Here is a 20,450-nt window from a genome sequence, read left to right as displayed (position 1 = left end):
TTCCTTTCTTTCTTTCTTTCTTTCTTTCTTTCTTTCTTTCTTTCTTTCTTTCTTTCTTTCTTTTTGAGATTTTATTTATTTATTCATGAGAGACACAGAGAGAGAGGCAGAGACACAGGCAAAGGAGAAGCCTGATGTAGGATTCGATTCCAGGACCCCGGGATCACAACCTGAGCCAAAGGCAGACTCTCAACCACTGAGCCATCCAGGTGCCCCCCTTGCTTTCTTTTTATGGCAAATCTCCTCAAGCTCTTTTCTGCCTCTGGACCATTACCTTTGTTATTCCTCTCTGGAATGCTCTTCTCTCAAATTTGCCCATGGCTCTCTTATTCCCATCTGTGCAGCTCAAAGATCACATTGTCTGGGAAGCCTTCCCAGTCACTTTTTAAAAAAAGATTTTATTTATTCATGAGAGAGACACACACAGAGGGGGAGAGACACAGGCAGATGCAGAAACAGGTTCCATGCAGGGAGCCCAATGTGGGACTCGATCCTGGACCCTGGGATCACGCCCTGAGCCAAAGGCAGACACCCAACTGCTGAGCCACCCAGGCATCCCCCTGCACCGTCACTTTTTATCCCTGTTATTGAAAGGAATAAGAAGTAGTGTCCAGACCAGGAATTGTTTTTGTGCTTTTGGCCTCTTTAGCAATCTAGTGAGGCCTATGGACCTCATTCTTAGATTTTAAATGCCTAAAACATGCCAGTTATACTAAAATACAGTTCCCAAAATATTTTAAAATTGTTATTTAGTAATCCATGTCCTTCTTTATTAGTTCCTGAAATAATACCTATGTGTGCAGCTCTAATAACTATCATAATTTAGAAGTTGTGTAAGTATAACTGCTATTTTGAGATATTTGCAACAACTTGTGATTGGAAGCAAAAATATCAGTGATTTCTATTGACTGTGAAATCATAGGTACTGCTTAAAATTACTATAGATTGTTACCCATGTTTGTACCTGAAGGAACCACTGAGAGCGCTTAGTGAAGAAGATTTTTTTTTCCTATCCAACTTTGTGGATCCTATGAATTCTTTCCATTGGAAGTCTTCTTCCCTTGGAAGTCTGGAGCCCTGGTTAAGAGCTTCTGCCCTAAAACATGAAAGCCAAACAGTAGTGATGAGGAAGGGTGGATCATGTTGAAGCTGTTTTTTTTTTTTTAAAGACTATTTTGGAAAGAAAGAGTGCATGCACACCAGTGGGGGTTGCGGCAGAGGGAGAGGGAGAATCACTTTTTTAAAAAAGATTATTTATTTATTTATTCATGAGAGGCAGAGACATAGGCAGAGGGAGAAGCAGACTCCCTGCAGGGAGTCCGACGTGGGACTCGATCCCAGGGCCCCGGGATCATGACCTGAGCTGAAGGCAGATGCTCAACCACTGAGTCACCCAGGCATCCCGAGGGAAAATCTCAAGCAGACTCCCCGCTGAGTGAGGAGCCCACAGCGGGGCTCAACCTCATGACCCTGAATCACGACCTGAGCAGAAACCAAGAGTCAGATGCTTGATGGACTGAGCCACCCAGGTGCTCCTTGGGGCTGGGTTTTGTAGCAGATGGAAGAGATTGTAGGAGGCTGGGGAGTAATGAGCTAGAAGGAAGCTGCCCTCCCCACCCCTCCATGGAACTTGGGTGTGAGAGATGTAGAAATTTCCAGCTGAGAAGGTCTATGAAGGAAGGCAGATCTTTGACGGAGAAGGAGAATCAGGTGTCACCTAGGAGAAGGAAACATTTGTGCAGAAGCCTGCCTATGGGAGTAAGGTTTATAATGGACTGGAGGCAGAAACCATACTGTATTCCAGACCACAACAGAGTGGGGCGGAGACCATACCATATTCCAGATGACCACACTGGACACCAATGATACACAGATGAGTAAGACAGTGATGAATCAGCCATTATGATTAGTCTAAACCAAATGCTGTGGGTTGATTGTCTGGTTTGGCTGGTCCGATCCAGGCACCTCTTCCGAGACCTCTAAGAGCCTGGCAGCAGTAGAAAGATAGGCCCAGTATCACCAGAGACTGGGGTGGGCCGGGGTGGGGGTGGCAGGGAGGGTGAGAAAAAGCTCAGAATGCACCCTTTTTTTTCCCTCCTTTGGTTCCTTTTGCAGACCAAAAAAAAAAAAAAAGAAGAAGTAAAAGAAGCTATGTAATGGAGGAAAAAAAAGAAGCAGTGCCATGATTAGATAGTTTAAATGAGCCAGTCATCTGAAAATTAATTAGATAAGTCTAAGGGATGCATCCCCCAGCCTTGCTCCTAATTCTTCAGGAACCTTCTAAGGATCTCTACAACCAAGAGTTTCTTGGATGCTGTTACTCTTCAGAATGATGTTTGGCTCAGAGAGATCAAAAGAAGCAAAAAAGGATTTTATTTTTAGATTCTTCTCTGGGGCTCCAGAGATAACTTGCACCTGGATCTCTCCTCTGTCTGTAGCTCTCAGAATCTAGAATTTGGTGATTCTTTTTTTTTAAAGCTATTTTCCCTTCTCGACTACGGGGATCTTTCAAAAAAGGCTCAGGTTGGGGGCTGCTGCAGGTGGGAAGACTTGGCTGGGCCCAGCTCCCTTTGATGGTGTTTCCATCTGGCAGTGGTAGCTGCAAGCTCACTGCCCCAGGGTTGGATAACAAACCTCCTCTGGCTTGAAGGGAGGAAGCCCTGGACAGCAAGGCAGCGGGCAGAGGGGGAGAGGCCGAGCTGAAGCCCAGCTGACCTAGTTAGAGCAGAAGGAAGCTGCAGGGGTGGCAGGAATGGCCAGAGAGAGAAGAGAGAAGCTTCCCAGGACAGGGAGGAGTGGAGGACTGGCTCTTGTTTAAGACGCCCTGGCAAGAATCTGGGTCCTAAAGGGGACCTGGCCTGGAGACTCAGTGAGCTGGGGGTGGGAGGGAGTGGGGGTTGGGGTGAGAAGACTCTTTACCAAATGTTGTCCACATGCTTAGATTTTAAAGCCACACTCTTGGGGGAAATGAGAACCAGAAAAATATGTGGATCTTAGGGGAGCTATGTGGGCAGTGCCGTAAAACCCAGCAAGACAGAGCAGCACCCGGAGCATTCTGACCAGATGCCCCAGCATTGGGTCAAGGAGATGTCCTGGCCACCACTGCGTAGCCGGCCCCCACGCTAGGCACTGGGGTGAGACTCATGAAGCACAGACGTGGAACCAGTCCACCCACAGACACTACCAGTGGGTTCTACGTGGCATTGGGGCCCCACACAGGGTAGACAAGTGCCCTCCATGGTCTCTGCCCCTCAGAGGAATGCAGTCTATCTGAGGGAACAGCAATCCTGGTAAAGCCAGAGGAAGCGATCCAATAGCATAATTATTATTTTTTATGCTCTGGGGTCGCAGTAGGGATTTCTGGCAGAAGTGGGGAAGGCTGTATGGAAGAGGAGGTGGACATTCCATGACCTCGAAGTCTGGGAGGGCATGATTGGCATGAGAGGGGAGATGTGAGCATTCCAGAGCCAACGTCTCCTGCCCACTGGCAGCAACTGTGGGTGGGCGGCCCTTCGAAGGGAGATGGAGGAACCCAGCTGGAGGGGAAAGTCAGGTTACCAAGGGCATTTTAAACTTCGGAAAGGGACTGTCTCCAAACCCGGGGGGTTTGGAAGCAGTCAGGCCATTTCCTTGCTCTCCCCCTCCCTGCCCCGCATCCCACCCCCAGCTACAAGCCCATCGTAGAATTCATCGACGCCCAGTTCGAAGCCTACCTGCAGGAGGAGCTGAAGATCCGCAGGGTACTGCACACCTACCACGACTCCCGAATCCACGCCTGCTTGTACTTCATCGCCCCCACGGGCCATTCCCTGAAGTCTCTGGACCTGGTGACCATGAAGAAGCTGGATAGTAAGGTGCGCAGCAGGGGCGAGGGCCGGCTGGAGGCTGGGCACACCGGAATCACTCTTACTGATCTCTCTTGCCACATATGTGCCGGGTTCCAGGAGACAATTCGTGGCCTCATCCTCTCCTCCATTCCCTGTCCCTCCAGAAAGATGGTGGTATTTTAAAAAAATATTTATTTAGTCATAAGAGACACACAGAGAGAAGCAGAGACAGAAGGAGAAGCAGGTTCCCCATGGGGAGCCCAATGCAGGACTGGATCCCAGGACTCTGGGATAGGCCCTGAGCCGAAGGCAGACGCTCAACCACTGAGCCACCCAGGCGTCCCAAGATGGTGGTATTGATCCAGCACCTGCGTGGTGTGCTTTGTGATCTGTCTTCCCTGCATGATGGCATGGGTTTGCCCTGAGCTGTCTTTCTGCCCTGGCCATCTAGGGGTGTCAAGGGTGACTGCGAGCAAGGTGGCTGTTTAGGTCTAGGGGCTCAGCCTTTGGGGACGGAAAGATGTTTTTCCTTTGCCCCAGGATTAACTGGCCTGGACAAGAATCAGGCATGCAAACTGGACTTGGAAAGTTATTGTTTTTATTATCAATTATAATTTTAGTAACAGCAGCTAACATTTGTTAAATCCTCAAGCACTACTGTGCACGTACCCCCTGGAGTATCTCCTTGAATTCTCACAAGCCAGTAAGGCAAGCATTATCATTATTCCCCACTCATGGAAGGGGAAATGGAGGCTCTAAGAGGTGCAGGGACCTGCCTGTTGTCATATAGCTAGCTCCAGGTAGAGGCTAGATTCGAACTCAGATCCATGGAACCAAGTTCTATGGCCTCCATTCCTGAGAAAGATGGCTGTGGGAATCAGTCATGTCCTGCTCTAAAAGGAACTGAAAAATGTAAGTGCCATGCCAGGTAGAAATCAGATGAGGATTCTTCATGTGAAAGGATTGTTGGCTGTACAGAAGAATTGACACAGGATTCTTTCAAAAGCCATATACATTTTCCGCTAGCATTTCATATGTGCCTGGCCCTGGGATGAGTACTTAGTATGCATTACTTTATTTCATCCTTCCAGTATTATCCAGTGTGGTGGATACTGTTGTTCCCATTTCCTCATGAGAAGAGTGAGGCACGGAGAATGAAGTAGCTTGTTCCAGGTCAGACAACTTGTAATGGGTCTGTGATTTGGACCTGGCTCTCTCTGACTCCAAGGCATTTTATTTTCTGACATTTCTAACTGATAGGCATTATGTAGTAGCATATACGTGATAAAAACCGATATTGAGCTTAAATCAAAATAGGAGTGATTTTTTCTTTTCTTTTTTTTTTACAGCAATGAGCTCCCCACCCACCAGTAAGGGGGCTGCTCTGGAAATGTCGCTATGCCCTGCATGTCCTGTATAGGGCAGCAGAGAGCCATGCGCTGGTGACCTGGGGTGTGGGTGGGTTGAAGTTAAGCAGCCTTTGGCATATGCTTGTAGTGTCGATGGGGACATGGTGGAAAGTGACAGGGCGGATTGGCTCTGCCTGCTGTTCTACTTTGGCAAGGGCTTTGACCCGCCATCCTCCTGCAAAGACTTCAAGGAGGGTGCCTATAGGGTCCAATCTTTCTTTGACCTAGCATGTGAAACTGGTGGCAGCCTTTATGGGTACTCTGAAGGCAAAAGCGTAAAGCAGGCGATTTCAGGTTCTAAGTGTAGAGCTCCTTCTGGGGCCCAAGCACTATCCATGCTGCCCCGCCGGAGTCTGCTGGCGGGGACACCCATGTTCTCCCTGGGCATCTGAGCTTAGGTGTGCTCTGGCTCACAAATGCATGTGCATTTCACCATTCTTTCCCTTCCCTCACCAAAAGCCTTGTCTCTCCTTGGAGTAATTTCAAGGAGCAGGGTTCAGGTGGATTGAACTTTGGGGTGGCATTAGGCCTTCGTCCTGCTGTCTGATATTGGGCACATAAACCTGCTTGCTTTATGCGGAAATTAATCATGAAACTCAGGCAGTATATACCTCTTTTTGCATTAAGTCTCGGATCACACTGGTAACTGAGAGAGTCATCTTCATCCAGCTGGGTTGGTTCGCATGTTTGCTGCCAGGTGAGCATCTGCACGGAGCTCTGCCCTGCCTCCCTTCCCTGCCATGGCCCATGGGGATGGGTCCCTAAAACCCTGGGGCTCGCCTGCACTGGATAGGTTGGGACAATTTACTTTTTACAAGGAGTGGCCACCTCCCCTCCTTGTCAACCACAGATCCCCAATTGTCATCTTTCTGCTTTGGAATCACCCAAGTGGTGATCTTGATAAGGAAAATATCACACAGCTCATCAATTTGGAGCTGAGCTGGCTAAGACTGTGGATTTAGAAATAAGGCTAAACTTGGATCTGGATCCCAGTTCTGCTATTTACCTGCTCTGTGGCCTTGGACAAGTTACTTAGCCTCTCTGTGCCTCAGTTTCTCATCGGTAAAGTGAGAGGGTTGTTGTCAGGACTCACTGTGTTAATCCATGTCAAAGCACTTAGTTCAGTACTCAGCGCTTAGTAAGCAGCACCCATTGTCATTTGTCATATTGTTCTTTGGCGACGGAGGTGGCCAGTTCTGAACCATTGGGTCGATCTGTTCTTCTGGCACCTGGTGGAAGTCCTCTGTCACGCTGCTATGGGTTGCAGATTACCAACAATGATCCTGCTTTGCTCCTCCCTTCCCTAGGTGAACATCATCCCCATCATTGCCAAATCAGATGCCATCTCTAAGAGTGAGCTAACAAAGTTCAAAATCAAAATCACCAGCGAACTTGTCAGCAATGGGGTCCAGATCTACCAATTCCCTACAGATGATGAGTCCGTGGCAGAGATCAACGGAACCATGAACGTGAGTGGGAGCACAGGGGTTCATCTTTCTGACCATTTGCTGCTTATTTCTATTGTCATTATTTTACAAACAAGCCGCTGAACATCACAGTCCATTTTAGTGCGGTCGACTCTCGATCATCTAAATCTCGGGTTTGTGAGAAAGAATCCAGAACCAGAACAGCTCTTCTCCCTTAGCGGTGACAGCTTCAAAGCCTCAGAGAGGCAGAGATTAATAGCCAGAGACCGAGGGAGGGAAAGGCCAACCTGAGAAGAGTCTGGAGCTGGAGATTCAGACCTCTCCTTCCACTTTACTCTTTGATGCTGCTTCAGTCTAAGCCAGCACCCCCCACCCCCCGTGGGGACTGCCAGAAAGGCAACCGGTCCTCCTCTCTGACCAAAACAGTGCCATGACAATCACAGCGAAAAAGCTGGCTGGCTTCCGAGACTTCCAGGATAATATGTACTCAGATAATCGAGCTCTCAACCCCCAGGAAGGGGGTAATGACATATAGCCTCCAATTTTTCTCACGACCAGAGACATGTAATTTTTAAGTTTCAGGGTTATATAAAAAATAAAAATAATAATAAAAAAGGTTTCAGGGTTATGCTTTGCTTTATTAAGTATGAATGAATCCAAAAAAAAAAAAAACCACCCTGACTTGCCATCTTTCCTCTCCTCTCATGCTAACCCCCCCAACTAGAGGAATGAGTAATGAGCAAGGCGGGCAAACATCTCCTCATGCTTCTTTACAACATGTTGATGCTGTTGCTGCGAAATCTTCAATATTGTGATTTCAAGGAGACAGCTAATAGCTTTCAGAAAGCCTCTGCTTTGGGAACAGACTTTTTTTTTTTCCCCTCTGTTGAGAGGCATCAGTTTTTCCTAATGACATAATGCCCGGGCATAACCAAACTCAGGAAAGCCTTGCAATAAAAGCCATTTTTAGAAAACTTTCCTGCTGCCGCCACCACCCCTGAGTTATCATTATGCTATCAGTTGCTACCTCTTAGAATTTGGCCAACAAATGAGCAGCGGGGCAGCAAGTCCTTGTCTTGACCGGCCTGTCCGCCCATCAGTACAACCTGAGATATGTTCATTATTAGGAGTCCCTCATCATCTTTTGACTCCTGTGGCCTATGAGTAAGGATGCGTGGATTGGTGTGGGTGGAGTCCTATCCTCTCTGACCCATCATGAGCATGAAAAAAGGGGGAACAGAAATATGAACACTTCTCCTCTCAAGCAGTCTGGGCACTTCTATGGGAACCAGGCTCTGTTGTGATGAGGAAACCTGAAAGGGTCCCTAGCCTGCAGCAAAAGGGGAACCTCGAGGGAAGCGTCTTCTGGTGTCACTGGCACTGATGTCTGGAAGCACTTAGTCACTTCAGAGCATCAGGCCCTAGTAGATACCTTCAAACTTGGGTGCCCTATGTCACCAGGTAGCTTTCGGACTGGTGATTTGATTTGCTACAAATAAATAGGGGAAAGGGTTGTCAGCGATCTCAAGACATCACCCCAAACGACAGCTCACTACATTGTGAATTGGGAATGACAGTCATTTTGGGCTCTGTTCTGCACCCAGCTGTGCGCTCCTGATTGAACTTAGGGTAGGTAGGCTCAGCCTCAGGGTTGGAAACTTCTTGTGCTGTGAAGCAGTGGTTCTCAACCACGCTGTTTTGGCTGTGAAGAAGTTCTGGGTCATTTCTTATAACAGTCCAAAGTATGCCAGTGTTTCACTTTGAAAAACTAAATTTGAGGGGTGCCTGGGTGGCTCAGTCAGTGAAGTATCTGCCTTTGGCTCAGGTCATGATCCGGGGGTCCTGGGACTGGGCCCCGTGTTGGGCTCCCTGATCACTGAGGGGTCTGCTTCTCCCTCTCACTATGTGCACACACTTGCTCTCTTTCTCAAATAAATAAATGAAATATTTTTTAAAAAGAAAAACTAAATTTGAGTGGATTTAGGATTATCCCCATAATAACATCACTCAGCACTCATTCCTTGACATCCCACTGTGCTTTTTTTTAATTTTTTTATTTATTTATGAGAGAGAGAGAGAGGCAGAGACACAGGCAGAGGGAGAAGCAGGCTCCATGCACCGGGAGCCCGACATGGGATTCGATCCCGGGTCTCCAGGATTGCGCCCTGGGCCAAAGGCAGGCGCCAAACCACTGCGCCACCCAGGGATCCCCCCCACTGTGCTTTTTTGAGTGGGGAAGAGTGTGCCTGGAATTGGGCATGTCCGTGGGAGGGGGCATGCATGTCAATGCCACGTGTTATCTCTTGTGATGGGGAAAGGGTGGGGAGTCGCTGCTCTAACATACATATGTGGGATGACTTAGCCTGTCTGCCACTAGAACAACTGCGTCGAAAGTCCCCAATGTCTTCAGACAAGCTGTGGTGTACAAAGCTGCATCATCAATATCCCGGGTGCGGGTGGTAGGAGGAATGGGTACTGGCCTTTCAATTCTGGATTTGATTCCAGCCCCACAGCTTCAGCCACCCCAGCCAATCATCATGGGGACTGGATTTAGAAGTGGAAGAAGCCTCTTGCCTAAGTGGAGAAGAGCGTACAGGCATGCCACCGCTCCCCACTAGGGATTTGCATGGTGGGAAATAAGAGTAATGAGGTCTCAGCCTCCCCCTCGGCCTGTAGGTGGGTCTGAAAAATGGCTTCAGATTGGGGGTCAGTGAGAGAAGGGAGTGAGAGGTCTTGTTGCGTGCTTCTTCAACCCATGCTCTGATAACTTTCAAGGCTGTAGACTTTAATGCTAAAAATTGCTATGTTGTTCAAATTGAATGATGTTCTTTGATTGGCTCAAACCATGGCCAGGGGCCAGGGCATAGGCCCAGTTACTTGACTTGGCTCGGTCAGTTGGCCATCTGTGAGGTCTTGGGTTTGGCTCCCCCAAAAGCATAGAAGCCCAGTGAGAGCACGTGGATCACAGGGAGACCCACAGCCATAAGCTTGTCCCTTGTCCAAGGCAGCAGTGCCATTTCCAATGTTTGCATGTACTTTTGCGGGAATCACCCGAGGTCGACTTGAGAGAGGATTGAGCAGTGCTCTTGCTCAGTCGGCAGCAGGAGCCTGAAATGGGGATGGGCATAAGCAGCAGCATGCCTGGGAAATCGTGTCCTCACTGGGAGGAAGCCACTCCTGATCAGGTTATTCTCAGACAAGGAATAAATGGTCCCAACAGTCTCTATTTCACCAGGGTGAGGAGAACAGTCATCCAGCTTCCCAACTCTAAAGGATGTACTGGAACTGGAATAGAATAATTCGTGCCAATTGGATCATCAAACACTTTAAAATATATGGAGAGGAATCTTTTTTAAGATTTTATTTATTCATGAGAGACACACAGAGAGAGAGGCAGAGACACAGGCAGAGGGAGAAGCAGGCTCCTTGCAGGGAGCCCGATGTGGGACTCGATCCCGGGTCTCCAGGATCACACCCTGGGCCGAAGGCAGCGCTAAATTGCTGGGACCCCAGGGCTGCCCTATGGAGAAGAATTTAAGGTAGACACGATACTGGAAAGGTAGTGAATCTGAAAACAGGCTTCCAAGAGGAGGCTTGAGAGTATCTGTTGGAATTTTCAGAGACAGGACGTCTGACATCTGGAGGCACATCTGCCTGTGTTTCAGTCCCTGCAGCCAGCAGAGTCTCCTCCCTGGGCCCACACAAACAAAGTGTCACCCCTGGGAATGTGGTTGGTTGGATGGTTTACCATCTCCTTGCTCTGCTCGACTCTCTCCTGGTTGTCAAGGCCACCAGTCTCTGAAGAGCAGCAGAAAGAGGGCCAAAGCCTGGCTCCGTGATTTCCTGCCCTGCATGGTTAGGTGACTTCCAGCAGATGCTGTTTAGCCAGGAGGCAGGGTGCAGGCTGCTGCGGGTAGCTAGGAGAGGCTGGCAGCAAAAGCATGGTGGCTTTACTGCTCCCTGGGAAGATTTGGGCACAGGAGTTACAGACCTGGGCGAGTCGTTTCCCCCTAATCACAAGTGGGGTGTTTGATAACGGTATAGTTGTCATGAGAAGCCAGTGAGATCTGCCTGGGAGCACTCAGAAAAATTACCCTGGCATATGCTTCTCGAAACAGACATTGATGCCAGTTGCCAAGAGTGTGCTGGGGGAGGTCTCAGGAGCCCCGAGAAGCTGCTGTGGCGGGGGCTGTGCCTTAGTGTGGGGACAGACAGATTGACAGCGCTATAAGGAAGAGAGGAAGCAAGTGACCCTGTCATCCTACTAACAATGTCTTGCGGGGATAAATATAACAGGCTCAAGGGAATAAAAAACTGATGTGTGTGTGTGTGTGTTTTCTTTAATGCCTTTATTCTCAGATTTTTTTTCCTTCCTTTCCTCTTTAGCCCAGAGAAGTCCCCACCCACTTCACACGCCCTCCTCCATCACTTTCAGCTGAGAGCCAGGGATGCGCCAGAAGGTTCTCTTTCTCACCTCCTCCCTCGGTCTAGCCCTCTGCCATGATCGCCCTCTGGCTCTTTTGTGTTACGTGGCTGAAGCGTTGGGTCTTGGCAGGAGGGGCAGCATTTCCCCCCAGAAAGTGCTTGGGGGTGAATCTGAGCTTCCAAAACATGTTGTGGGGCCCTGAGTGGGAATGGATGGTGCCTGGATGTCCCTCCGACAAAGCCGGCTGGCAGAGGTCAGGGAGGCTCTGGCCCTTGGGCAGGATTGTCAGGACTTCGGGGCCCCCCAACGCCCCATGTGTCGCACTCCCAATGACCCTCTTGTTCAGTCTCCCCCCCCCCCACCCCAGGACCAATGTAGCATTTGCTGTGTCCACCCCAGCCCATCTTCTATATATCCATAACCTCCTCCCTCCTTCTTTCCACGTCCCCACTTCAGGCACAGCCAGGGGGAAGGCCTGGAGGGGTTTGCTGAGGTGATACTCAGAGCAGCTGAGAGGGGGTGATGGGAGAGCCACCTCCACAGGATGGCAGAGCGCCTCGGGAACTTGCGGGTGTCCTGGAGCTGAGTTCCCGGTTAAGTCCTGTGGTTTTCCACTCTGAAGAATATTCTTGGAGGGGGGGGCAGATGCTAAAGAGAATAAAGGGGAGGGAGTGGCTATGACATCAGCACACTGATTCAGCAAGCAAAAGACATTTGCTGTAGGTTTGCCAGAATTGAACTGCTTCTGATAACCTGGCTTTGAGCCGCCGGGGCACTCCAGGGTTTGAGAGTGCTCACATCATCTGCTGCTCATACCCCCTAGGTGAGCAGACTAGACTTTGAAGCCAGTGAGTTCTGGGTCCCATCCCTACTCTGGCCCCTGCTATTGTGTGCCTGCTGGCAACTGGACCTCAGTTTCCTTGTCTATAAAATGGGGCTGATAATACCTAACTCCACAGTGCTGTTGGAAAGGGTCAACAAAATGATGCCATGCCATATAGAGGGCCTGACAGGTGGGACCTAGAGCTGCCTAAACTGCTGCTGCTCACACCAGTTCTATAGCTACCACAACCGTTGGTATGAATTTTTTGGATTTATTTTTTTATTTATTCATGAGAGACACAGAGGGGGTGGCAGAGACATAGGCAGAGGGAGAAGCAGGTTCCCTGTGGGGAGCCTGATGCGGGACTCGATCCCAGGACCCCGGGATCGTGACCTGATCCGAAGGCAGATGCTCAACCACTGAGCCACCCAGGTGCCCCAACTATTGGTATAATTGCTACTACCTCCTCTGTGAAGCCTGCTGTGACTTCATGAAGTAAGCTGCTCCCTCCTCTGATCCTCCAGCTCTCGAACCTCTGTCTATAGTCTAGACTTTACTGTATTATTATTATGGGATGTCTTTCTCCCGTACCAGACTGTGTACTCCCCAGGAGCAGGCTCCCAGCTTTTTTTCAACGTTGTACTATTGATACCTAGCACATAGTAGGGGCTCAGTAAATACATGTAGCATGGATGAGTAAGCAAACGAGTCCAAATATCTGTGCTTGAGACCTGTTTCTCCATGCAAGCTCAGAAAGCTTGCTCCAATGGACTTTTCCCTTGTCTGTGTAAAGCCCTTTTGGGTAAAGCTTCACCCACTATTTATTTTTGTAAACAATATTGGTCAACAGTATTTATTCAGTGGTTCTTCTTGGCCAGTGATCATAGCACTTATGAGTTGGCCAGCTCCCTGAGAGACTGGGCACCAGAGGCAGTTCCCAAGCTCCATGCTACCTGTTGGGGGCAGTTAGTTGCCTCTTCTTGGACCTACAAAGCCTTCATCAGCCAGACCCAGCTCCTTATCACCCTGCAGGCACCACACTCATACTCTTGAGTTTGTACTTTGCCTTTATTTTCTTTTTTTAAGATTTTATTTATTTATTCATGAGAGACACAGAGGGGGAGGCAGACACATAGGCAGAGGGAGAAGTAGGATCCCTGTGGGGAGCCTGATACAGGACTCAATCCCAGGACCCTGGGATCACAACCTGAGCCAAAGGCAGACGCTCAACCGCTGAGCCACCCAGGTGCTCCTGTACTTTGCCTTTCTTTCCTCTCTCCTGTTTTTGTGGCCCTGCTACTGCCATTCAGGTAGTATTTATTAAACACCTTCTGTGTGCAGGCATTTATTAAGCACCTGTGTGCAGGTATAAGACCCTATATTTGAGCCCTTGGTCATACTGTGTCTTATATGATTCTGGGTGTGCAATTCAGGTGCTCTGAACAAGATTATAAACTCCTAGAGTGTCTTCTACTTCTTTTGTCTCCCTTAGGGCATTTAAAACAACCCAGCACAGGGGATCCCTGGGTGGCGCAGCGGTTTGGCGCCTGCCTTTGGCCCAGGGCGCGATCCTGGAGACCCGGGATCGAATCCCACGTCAGGCTCCCGGTGCATGGAGCCTGCTTCTCCCTCTGCCTGTGTCTCTGCCTCTCTCTCTCTCTCTCTGTGACTATCATAAATAAATAAATAAAATTTAAAAAAAAAAAGATTTTTAAAACAACCCAGCACAGTTATGGGTATGTGGGAAAATACTTGTGGACTTCTAGACTCAAGAATTCAGTGTGAGCTCTTGCTTCAGGGAACCATGAAAATGAGGAACATACAACTCAGTCCACAGTGTGATTGCAGTACATCCCGGCTCCTGCGGCTCTCACACCCCAGGGAGGGGGCTGCGATCCTTGCCCTCTCAGTCCCTGTTAGCCCCCCTCATCCCATTTAGCCACCTTCCAAAGGCTTTCCCCCTCAGTACCTGTGTATTCTGAAAAGCATGCTCATCTGTGTATCTGCTCATTCTGCTTATTTTTCATCTTTGCCTGTTCTCTCTGCTCGGCCATGTCATTGAGAATTTCTGAACGGTGGAAGCTTGGACTAGGTCTCTTAGCCCCACACAGTGCAGAGCTGAAGAAATGCCTCTTGGTGATGGTGATGGGGAGGGACACCACAGTGTGATGGGCCCAAGGCCCTGGAGCCTGGGCCATGGTCATATCAAGGGACACTGGGCGCCTCCCTCCCGGAGCTCTGCTCTGAGCCAGTTTTCCTTCTGTTCCAGGCCCATCTGCCATTTGCTGTCATCGGTAGCACGGAGGAGCTGAAGATAGGCAACAAGATGATGAAGGCGCGGCAGTATCCTTGGGGCACGGTGCAGGGTGAGTGAATCTCTGGGAGACGGGGCCTGGGGAGCCCCTGCCATCTGCCTCGTTCCTTGTCTCCAGCCGTTATGTGTCCAGTCCCTAATTTGTCCCCTGGTCTGTACTCCTTTGGCTTGGGCTTCTGGCAGCGATGGGCAAACTCTGGCCCCACACCTGGATTCTCTGCTGTGAGCAAGCTCTCTTTGTCCCTAATGGAGAAAGCATTCCTAAAACAAAAACACATGTAGGGGGAGCCAGGTAAGAAGGAATACGTGAGAAAGCATGTGTATTGGCCCAAGGGCACTAGGAGACATACAAGAATATAGCAGATAATCAGCAAACAACACAGATATCCACCAAAAATAGATCAGATGAATTGCAAAATATTCATCTAATGGGATGTCAGTGGCGAAAATGAATGGATTATAGTTACTGCTGCACGAATGAACCTCAGAAACATAATGTTGAGCGCAATAAATCATAGAGGAATGCATGCCATGTGATTCCATCGATATGAATTCCCAAAGTAGACAAAATGGAACAAGATCTATATTTTGAGTAATTCATACATAAGTGACGAAACTATAAAGAAAAAGGATAATAGGGCAGCCCGGGTGGCTCAGCGGTTTAGCGCCGCCTTCAGCCCAGGGCGTGATCCTGGAGTCCCGGGATCGAGTCCCACATCGGGCTCCCTGCACAGAGCCTGCTTCTCCCTCTGCCTGTGTCTCTGCCTCTCTCTCTCTCTCTCTCTGTCTCTGTCTCTGTCTCTCATGAATAAATAAATAAAATCTTTAAAAAAAAAAAGAAAAAGGAAGGATGATAAAGCCCAAATCAGGATAGTGGTTAAGTCTCTTTCAAGACCAGGTCAAGAGACACAAGGTGCTGGTACTATTTCACCTGGGTTATAGACACATTGTTATTAATTTCTTCTTTATTTCTGTATGTGTGTGTATATATATTTGTATATATATACATATATATATGGTTATTATACAATTTCAAAACAGACGTATTGTATATACACTCAGGAAACTTCCTTTCATGGTGTGCCTGACCACGGCATAAGCTACCCGTGGGACTAGTCAGTTCTATGGATGAAGCAAGGCCTGGGACGCTGCCATTGGTGGAAGAGGCGTCTTCAGGTCTTCAGCTCTAGGCTGGGTCTCTGAGCACAGGGGCACCATGTGTGAGAGGCTGGCTGATTCACTGCACACTCATCCCTGCCACCGAACAAACAACGGGAAGTGGGTGAGAAATCGTCCATCTTGCATACAAGGCTAGCATGCTTTAGGGCATGCCATAGACTCTCCAGTGATCGCTGGATTTTCCATAGGTAGGACAAGACTGGTTATCAGAGCTGTGCTAGGTTTTGGTCTTCTCTGCCGTCTGAGGAACATTTGTGAATGGTTCCTGGACCCAGAGTCCTAACTGGGAGTGAGTTTGTGGTCTGAGAGACAGGAGCCTAAAGTAAAATGAGGAGAAACCAGCAGACATGGTTCCAGTGACTTCCTCTAATTTAGATCACGCACACCTAACCAACAAAGGGTTTTTGAAGGTTTTTCTGATAAGTTGGAGTTCACTGTTCTGTTCAAGTGACCTTGGAGTCACTCCTTTTTAAAAAAATTTTCTGTTTTTGTTTTTGTTTGTTTGTTTGTTTTTGTTTTTGTTTTTTTTTGGAGTCACTTCTGACTGGCCACCAGGGATCACTGTCCGGAGATGGAGGAAGAACTATTCCTGAGAAGTTGCCTGACTGATGGGATTTTTAATATTAGCTTATGTTCTATGGCAGCGAGGAGCTTTATCCCCAAGGAAATGGATCTTTAAAAACAGCTTTTAAGGTTTTATTTATTTAAATAATCTCTACACCCAATGTGGGGCTCAAACCCATGACCCCAAGATCAAGGGTTGCAATGTTCTTCCGACTGAGCCAGCCAGGTACCCCCAAGGCAATGGATTTTCAGCAGAAGGGTTATGTGAGCCCATCCAAGCTTTGGAAGGGTTACTCTGCCACAAGGCAGTCTGCTGCAAGTGTGGCCCACCTGTCATCCTGGACCCCCTCCCTGCCCCCACACCCCTCTCCCTGGCCCTGGAAAACAGAACCTAGGGTGACTATGCCAGTTTGTCATCTCAGGCAACCCCTCCGCAGCCATGGCTGAGGCACATACCAGAACACTGCTCACAACCTTGTGTTCCAACTGGAAGTCCACTTTGTTATGATTTGGTCTATTTCTGTCCTTCTTGGCCACTGGCCCAAATGCAAATCTTTGCTGTACTCTTTTGAGGAGGGAGGCTTGTTCATTCAGGCTAGAAAGTGAGGTCCACTTTGTCCTGGTCATCATTGCTGCTTTCAGGCCATTATCCACCCTCTAAAAAACACCTCCTTTGAAGCTACTACCTACCATCCAGATGGGCCACACCTTGGTCCACACCCCTCCTTGTCTCACCGCCATCTATAGATGTCCTAGTTCTTCCCCTTTATTCTTCGGAGACCTGGCACCTGCTCAGATCCTTTGCCTCTCCTTTAGATCGCCTGCATTTCAATCCTAACTGCAACTTGCTAGCTATAGAACCTTGCCTAACCTTGTTGAGACCTTGTGTGGGCTATTTGCTGATCTGCCTGATAAATTCTGATTCTTCCCTCAAGAGTCATCTTAAGGGTTGCCTCTGGTGAAGCCTTCACTCTGCTGGTGCTTCTTGGGCTCCCCTCTTCTGAGCTTGCACTGCACCTTGGCCATATACCTCCATTTTGGTAATTTTTGCATTGTATTATATTTGTCTATTTGCATCTTTTCTTCCACTACACTGTAAGCTCCTTAGGGCAAGACTCCATGACTTCGTTTCTGAATTCCCGGTGAGTCACACAATAGCAGGAGCAGAGATGCCGCAAATATTTATTGGACAGATGGCTGAATGTGCATTTGCTATTAGCCTAAAAGTGGTGAAGAGCAAACGAACATTCCCCTGAGTGCCTGCCTGATTGGTGAATTTGGGTTGAGGTGCTACTGAATGTTTTCTTAGATATTTTTTATGGTCTTGCAGTTTTCCACTACTGTCAGCCCTGTAACTTTCCATGTGCGTTTTCAGTGGAAAAGTGAGTCAGGAGGCAAATTCACAGGCTCCATGTACACAGATGGAAAGGCAATGTGGCTGTGAGGCATCTGGCCTCTCAATTCATCCATTTCCGCTGCTTCTGGCCCTCCTTTCAGTATGCTTTCAATCCCCCCTCCCCTGCTGTGCAGTGGAGAACGAGGCCCACTGCGACTTCGTGAAGCTGCGGGAGATGCTGATCCGGGTGAACATGGACGACCTCCGGGAGCAGACCCACAGCCGGCACTACGAGCTGTACCGCCGCTGCAAGCTGGAGGAGATGGGCTTCAAGGACACCGACCCCGACAGCAAACCCTTCAGGTACCCCTCTGGCCAGCCCAGCCCACCCAGTGGCTGGGGAAGGCTTGCTGGGGAGAAATCACCCAGGGAAGCGAGACACAGGTGCCGGGGCCTACAGCAGCAGGGCTGTCACTTGCCCCTTCTACTTGTCCCCTCTGCGGTGGCAGAGTGGGCTTGGTGAGCGCTGGGCCAGGGAGGAGGCCCAGACGACCAGCAAGGCCCATGGCTCCCTGCCACACACACACACACACACACACACACACACACACACACACACACGGGCATCAGCTGCGGTCAGTTGTGCCAGAGGCTTTGTTCTGCAGCATGGCAGTCTGTGCCTGTCCTCTGCCCCGCTTTTTTCTCCAGACTCCGGCTGCCCCGCCAGGTTTCCGGTCGGCTCCTTCCCCTCCTTCCCCTTACCAAACCCAGTCGATGGGACCAGATGGGACCGGGTTACAGTTGTTGCACACGCACATCAGGGACCTTCAGGGACCTTCGCGCTCTTCAGGTGCTGTCCTTAGTGCCGAAGTTCGGGTGCAAGTTTTGTTTTGACCACCAGATGTTAATCCTTGTTATACTTCTCAAATCCGAATCTGAGAAGCTTTCAGAGGAGAGGCATGTCTCCGAAAGCAGTTTATTAGGCCCACAGGAGCCATCTGCCAAGTGTCCTTGTCTGATCTGTATGCGTGATGCAAGACATACGCCCCACATTTTAAATTACCAGGTGGTGTTCTTTGTTACAGCTCAGTGCCCCCTCAGGAAGTGTCAGGCCTCAGGACGGGAGGGGGGTGCTTCAGAGCCCGAAGTTGGCCTCGGGGCAGAGCATGGCCAGTCCTGCAGGGATGCCTGGTTCCAGAAGGGTGGACTCGCTCCCCTTCAGGGGCAGGGGCTGCTGGAGCTGCTGGGATGGAGGAAATTGTGCTTATCTGTCTGGTGGGCACTCCCTCGGTTTTCTCTCTCCTTCCCCTCCCATAGCTTTAATCTGCATCTGTGGGGGAAGAGGTGTGCCTCTGCTGGTTCCTCTCTAGGCCCCTCCCCTCCTCCTGCTCCATTCTGAACGCCTCTTTACCTGAGTCTTCTTCCCTTATTGCATGCAAACATGCACATCCTGAAGAAACAGCTCCCTTAGCTCCTCCTCCTCACCATTCCCTGCTCTTTCAAGAAGTTTAGCTCTGGTGAGAAAAAGAGTTGTTTGTATTTACTGGCTCCTGCCCCCCACCCCTGCGCCTCTGAAACAATCACATTGACTGGCCATGATGGCCTCTGAGTCCCATCTTTTCCGATTTCACCTGGACGTTAGATATTCCTCCCTACTGCCTCTTTGCTGAAATTCTCTCAGCCTTTGGTTTTTTAAGCACTGGCATGGCTGGTTCAAGTCCTCTCTCGCTACCCCTCTGGATCTCATTGGCAGACTCCTCTTCTTCAGCTTTCTCCTTTACATGTTGGTATGCCCCAGGGGTCTCTCCTCAGGCCCCTGCTCCTGTCACTCTGTGTTCTCTTGGCAGCAGCTTCTTTCTGCTATCGGCCCTGCTTCCCACCTAGAAAGAAATGACTCCCACGCAAAATCTTACTTTTGAGCTCCAAGCCCATTGCTCCAACAGCCTACCAGATATTCTCGCTCAGACTTCCCACGGAGGACGTACCTCAAAAAGTCCAGGGGTCTAAGCTTCAGTTCATCTTCCTTTTTAAACGTGCCCCTTTTCCAGCATTCCCTGCTGCATTTCATGATTCCACCATCCACCTGATTGCCCAAGCCAACACACTCAAATTATTTGAAATTCCTTCCAATTTATGAGAGACACAGATAGAGAGGCAGAGACATAGACAGAGGCAGAGACATAGACAGAGACAGAAGCAGGCTTCCTGCCAGGAGCCCGATGTGGGACTCGATCCAAGGACTCCGGGATCATATCCTGAGCCAAAGGCAGATGCTCAACCACAGAGCCACTCAGGCATCCCCAAGTCCTAGGAGTCCTGCCTCCCTCACTATTCTTTAAGTTCCCCCAAATCCTTCATCCCTACCAGCCCTTAACATTCAGATCCCATCATTTCTTTTTTATCCTGTTTCCTTCATGTGCCACCCACCTCCCCCTTGGCAACCACGGTTTGTTCTCTGTATTCAAGGGTCTGGGTTTGCCTCTTTTTTCTTTGTTCGTTTGTTTCTTAAGTTGCACTTATGAGTGAAATTACATGGCATTTGTCTTTCTCGGACTGACTTATTTCACCTAGCCTTACACCTCCTAGCTCCATCCATATCGGGGCATATGGCAAGATCTCATTATTTTTTATGGCTTTCTTATGGAAGTGAGAGATCCAATCATTTATTTGGATTGTTGGGAAGTCTCTCCTTCACGCAACAGCCAGGGTGGTCTTTCTCATTTTCAAATTGCATGAAGTCAGTCCTTCTGCTTGAAACCCTGCCATGGATAAATGACCAGGCCTGTAATGTGGCATCCAACACCCAGTCTTTCCTGCCAGACTCAGGAACCCCACCTCCCTGTACTCCACAGCTTCTGTGATCATCTCCGGCCATGTTGGACTCTGCCTGGCTCCCCAAGTACATCATCCTCTCTCCATGTGTGCCCTTCCACATCTGCCCTCTTTGGAGCATGATTCCTCCTCTTCTTCACTAGGCTGGCTCCTGTTGCTTTAAACCTGAGGTTGGGGGCAGGGAGACTTGGCTCAGGCATCTCCCAGATAGACCGTGAGTTCCTTGATGGTGGGCACAGTGGCTGTTGGCTTGAGATGTTGAATGACTAGCATAGTATCACTGAGTCCTGTGCCTAGCACACAATGGAATCTC

At 49.3% G+C, this 20,450-nt stretch overlaps 1 protein-coding gene across 7 annotated transcripts in view; it reads left to right on the top strand.

The window, feature by feature from the left end:
* Positions 1-20,450, top strand: part of SEPTIN6 (septin 6) — a 68,125-nt gene that overhangs the window by 35,594 nt on the left and 12,081 nt on the right. For all 7 annotated transcript variants that reach the window (XM_055338663.1, XM_055338661.1, XM_055338660.1 and 4 more), the window contains 4 exons: positions 3,668-3,854; positions 6,544-6,705; positions 14,182-14,278; positions 17,500-17,668. In XM_055338663.1, the coding sequence (XP_055194638.1) occupies positions 3,668-3,854; positions 6,544-6,705; positions 14,182-14,278; positions 17,500-17,668 (615 nt within the window). The remainder of the gene's footprint in view (positions 1-3,667; positions 3,855-6,543; positions 6,706-14,181; positions 14,279-17,499; positions 17,669-20,450) is intronic.

The sequence above is a fragment of the Nyctereutes procyonoides genome, unplaced genomic scaffold (genome assembly GCF_905146905.1).
Source record: "Nyctereutes procyonoides isolate TBG_1078 unplaced genomic scaffold, NYPRO_anot_genome, whole genome shotgun sequence".
Classification (NCBI taxonomy): domain Eukaryota; kingdom Metazoa; phylum Chordata; class Mammalia; order Carnivora; family Canidae; genus Nyctereutes; species Nyctereutes procyonoides.
Note: the sequence above shows the minus strand (reverse complement) of the source record. Positions and strands in the feature narration are given on the sequence as shown.